We start from the raw sequence: 4,358 nt of genomic DNA, 5'->3' as shown, positions 1-4,358 counted from the left end.
GGCGGCAGCAACAATACTACAGCGAGAATAAAAGTTACTCCTTCTTTCTTTGCGTGAACATTTGGGCGGCGTTATGCAGATCTTCCCACATCGTGCCGTAGACATGTGGGGACCTTAAACATGTCCCCACATGTCCCCACGCCCGTGTTAGAACGAGCCGTTTAAGGTAGGTGTGGCTGACTCTTAAATTTTATAAAGAATATCTCTTTGGATTTGAGACTTTAGTCTTTGCAACTTTACAGATCTTCTTTATGCACCAAGAGCTTGTAACACTCCAAAGAGAAAGGAAAAATTTAAATCGCATCATATGACCCCTTTAACATGACTTAATGCCTCAAGATAACCCATTCTATTACTACTCCAAGCACCTGTGCTCTGACACAATGGATTTGCAACTTTTCCGTATATATATTCTGGCCCTGATAATCATAACATATATTTACCACTTGCTCTATTTCTGCAAATCAGTATTTGTGAATGAAGACTTTTTTTTTTAGTTGAAATATTCAAAGCTTAAATATACAACCACGGTGAATTTTGTTTCAACCCAACTTTGGGTCAAATATGGACTATCCCACCTGTTGGGTTAAATTTTTAAATTTGTAACCCAAAAGTTTTGTTAGTCCATATTTGACCAAAAGTTGGGTTGAAACAACCCAGCATTTTTTTGAATGTATACCTGTTAAAGTGAGGGAAAATCTATCGCAAATCTGGCAAATTATTTGGAATTATTTTCTAATTGATTTGCTTTTATCATTAATTATTATATGTAGCAACAATACAAACATGAAGCAAATTTACTTTTCTATTATCTTAACAAGATTTACCTCAGATTTCTATCACTTTCCTTAGCATTACTTTTCTCGCCAATTGCTGTGAATCCTCACCCATCCATCCTTAATCTTGTATTATAAACAATTACATCATTACATTCAGGATAATAATGAACTGAAACAAATCATGTTTTGGCATTAAGCACTGTTTAGTGCGTTTTTTTTTTTTTTTTGCTTTCAATCTGCTCACAGCATCTCCAACACAAGTTATGTCATTATCTACACAGGAAAAAAAAATTACAACCCATCTTTTTGTCTCATTTTAAATTGTCATAATGCATCAAAAATTTGGCACTTTTTTGGTTATTTAGAAGTCCAAGAGATGAAACAAGAGAGTCAAATTCAGCAAGAAACAGGGGAAAAGACAGGAGATTTAAGCCATTTTTTTTTTTTTTTTTTTTGCTTATGAATAAAGAATTTTGCATTCAACATAAGGAAATTAACAACATATTCAACAGGTAATCGCTTTGGATTTTCATAATAAAAATAACATCTTTGAGGACGAAGGTATGGCTCACATTTGTTAAGGCTAAAAGCATAAGAACTTAAGTCAACCCAAAATTTGTTGAGTTTTAATGCGGTTGTATTGCAATTCCGAAGCACATCGTGCGTGGACGTGGCATATGTGCCGCTTTACTGGACCAATGAAACGCAACGCACCAATAGAGACAAATTAATCAAAAATGCATTATTGTTTATCGAGCAAATTTCATCTAAACAATTTGATAGGCTGTGGTTATTACAAGTGATTTCGCCAATTGGAAAATGATTTACAGTAATGTCCATCGTTTATTACCATACACATTTCAGTGGACAATGGACATTTAACGTTTATGTATTGAACTGTGAAGCAGCACACCAAAAAAAAAAAAGCGTTCTGGCTTGTCGCAATTCCGTGAACATGATCTATTCTTACCTGGTAGTAGACGTACTGAAGGTACCGGTAGGGTATCCTCTGTTCAAAAGCACCCAACGTTTCTCGCTTAGGATATGATTTAGAAAACACGGGAAAGTTTGTTTTGCACCTTTTTAGGCATGCAGCTCGCATTATGATGTGCCCCATGATCAAGAGGGTAGTTTCGGTGTTGTTCTCCTCATGTTCCCGGCCCACAGCGCTGCAGTTCTGACTGCAGTGCGCCTCGCAGTCCTTCAGCAGCCGATGAAGCCGCAGGCTCAGCTCCAGATATTTAGCGCTCTGCTTCCAGTCCTGAGCAGCGTACATCTCTAACGCGTGTCCGTACGCAGACTCCAGCGGCAGGAGATCGTTCGCTGGAAAGCTGTTGAAGCTGTATTTCTCATACTGAGCCTGCACAGTACAGTAAAGACAGGCAGAACTGAAAAACACGACTAAACATATTCTTGCTTGGGCCATGCTTCTGTTCCTCACTGTAAGCGCCGATCCCCGTGTAATAATGAAGAGCGGAGATTCATGTCAGGCTGCACGTAGGAAATCTGTGGCCCTTTGGGGTTGAAGGAGTTTTACGGTGATGGAAAAGTCTGCATGCCTCACACATTCTGATCTGGACTGCATCTCTGGGTCTAAAAGTCCGTCAAATATAAGTAATCTATCCTGCTCCTTAACACCATTGATCTGAGAAATGCTTAAAGTTCGAAAAGTTTGACAGATTGCTTTAAATGTGAATAAAAACAATAGCGACGACAAGCTTGTTATCTTCTTTTTGCCCATTTTTTTCTCACATGAATGCACTTATAAGTCCATGTCTGCTGGATCATAACCTTATAATTTAAAAGGTTGGGTCCGATTTGAGCTTTCATTCAGTGACCTATATGGTGATTCATAAATGTTTTAGAGATGTTTTGTATGTCTTGTCAGAAAATGCTGATGAAATAGCCATAGGCTACCTCGGAATAAACCCTAAATCGTCCAAACAACATATAGCCAGCCCATTATGCAATTCCGTTAGCATTCCTTATATTGACAAATCTTCATAGTGTTTATGTGTAGCGGATCGAATAGAGAATGCAAACATTTTTGTTAAACATTTGTCTGGTGCCTGTTGTATTATTGTTAAATACGGCTTGTTGCTTAAAATTCAGGAATGCGTGATCGGATGGAGTTTAGGACCGCGCGGTTGATGCTGCTGCTCCTGTGAATCTGACACGCAGTAGCCTACAACATAGCCTGCGTGAACATCAACTTCTTTCAAGTTATTTCCCGCATGTTTGCACAGAATTTCACAGAGTTCAGGATAACAAATGCATAGTGCAATTTTTATAACTAAGTATCGTTTGTCACGGCTTGCTGTATTTTATAATAAACGGTAGATTTAGTTTTGCTTTAGCTTCGCTTGCAGACTACCGAATGGGAATAATCTTCTAATTTTAAATGGCGATAACAGCAACTCTCACTGTTCTCTTCACTCTCATTCATGTTGCATGTGGGCAGTTAGAAAATGTGATTATTGATCGATACTTCATACCAACACACTGCTCGAGAGAGGTTCAGATCGGAGATTATGTTAGGTATCAGTATAACGGCACATTCGAGGACGGACGGAAGTTTGACTCCAGGTGAGTGAACTCGGTATACCTTTCTGTGCAGCGGACCTCTGAGCGTGTTATCAACTTTTTTTAAATTTTTTTTTAGGTTATAATATATTTGACTGCTGTTTAGGGACGAATTGGGCACGTGGGCACATAGGCTATTACAGTTTTTCTTGGTCGCTTTGGTAGGATTTCTCGAATCATCCTTAACATTTGCAAATCAGTAAGGTTTTCTCAAAACAATTTTACAGACAGCACCAGCAAGGGCGGATCTAAAAAATATTTTTTAGGGTGGCAAAGGGGTGGCATTGGCTCTATGCATAGTTTTTGGGGATTTATGGTCTGACATACACAGTTGTGTTCACAAATATTGTATTACCGTTAAGTAATCATCTATACAGTTTAAAATGAAAAATAAATAACATTTCAATATTCATCATGGCACCAAGTCATGCACAATATAAAAAAAACTTCTACAGGTTATAAATGTTTCTGAGCTTTTATCACCAAAGAAGACATGCGGTTCTATTAAAATTACAAAGGCTACTTAGATGGTATAATCACGTTTAGTGCAAGTTTAAGAGCAACAAAAACTTTTGAATTTCCTAACATTAGAAAGACATGCAATAATATCAAAGCACTGCAACTGGATCAGTTTTGAAAACAATGTTTGATTTTCTGTTATTAACAGAGGTGGGAATGTCTGTAATCACACAGAACAAACTCTATCAACCATATACTCTAGCAACACCCCAGCAACTGCATAGCAAGAGCCTAGCAACCACCCAGAATATCCTAGCAACCAACTAGCAACACTTTAGCAAACATCTAGAACATCTAACTGACCAAACCATTTACGTTTTTTAAACAAGACTTTGAAACAAGCCAGCATACATTTGTCTTTCAAACTTTTCAATCTAGTTATTACAGTTTTTCTTACAGGTTTTTTTCAACTGATTACACACATTTTCAAAACTTTGCCTCTTTTTTTCAAAACTTTACACACAAATCCAAGAATTG

General features: G+C 37.6%; 2 protein-coding genes across 2 annotated transcripts in view; one reads left to right on the top strand and one right to left on the bottom strand.

Moving 5' to 3' along the window:
• The window catches only part of LOC107669502 (synaptonemal complex protein SC65-like), a 31,540-nt gene extending 29,202 nt beyond the window's left edge, over positions 1 to 2,338 (bottom strand). Inside the window, exon 1 of the mRNA XM_016461763.1 lies at positions 1,750 to 2,338. Coding sequence (XP_016317249.1) covers positions 1,750 to 2,205 — 456 coding nt within the window. The 5' untranslated portion in view covers positions 2,206 to 2,338. The remainder of the gene's footprint in view (positions 1 to 1,749) is intronic.
• A 633-nt stretch (positions 2,339 to 2,971) lies between these two features.
• LOC107669501 (peptidyl-prolyl cis-trans isomerase FKBP10-like) overlaps positions 2,972 to 4,358 on the top strand; it is an 85,405-nt gene continuing 84,018 nt past the window's right edge. The window contains exon 1 of the mRNA XM_016461762.1: positions 2,972 to 3,365. Coding sequence (XP_016317248.1) covers positions 3,181 to 3,365 — 185 coding nt within the window. The 5' untranslated portion in view covers positions 2,972 to 3,180. The remainder of the gene's footprint in view (positions 3,366 to 4,358) is intronic.

The sequence above is a fragment of the Sinocyclocheilus anshuiensis genome, unplaced genomic scaffold, assembly GCF_001515605.1.
Source record: "Sinocyclocheilus anshuiensis isolate Anshui unplaced genomic scaffold, SAMN03320099.WGS_v1.1 scaffold692, whole genome shotgun sequence".
In the NCBI taxonomy this organism is placed as follows: domain Eukaryota; kingdom Metazoa; phylum Chordata; class Actinopteri; order Cypriniformes; family Cyprinidae; genus Sinocyclocheilus; species Sinocyclocheilus anshuiensis.
The sequence above is the reverse complement of the archived record's forward strand: the minus strand, read 5'-3'. Positions and strand labels throughout refer to the sequence as shown.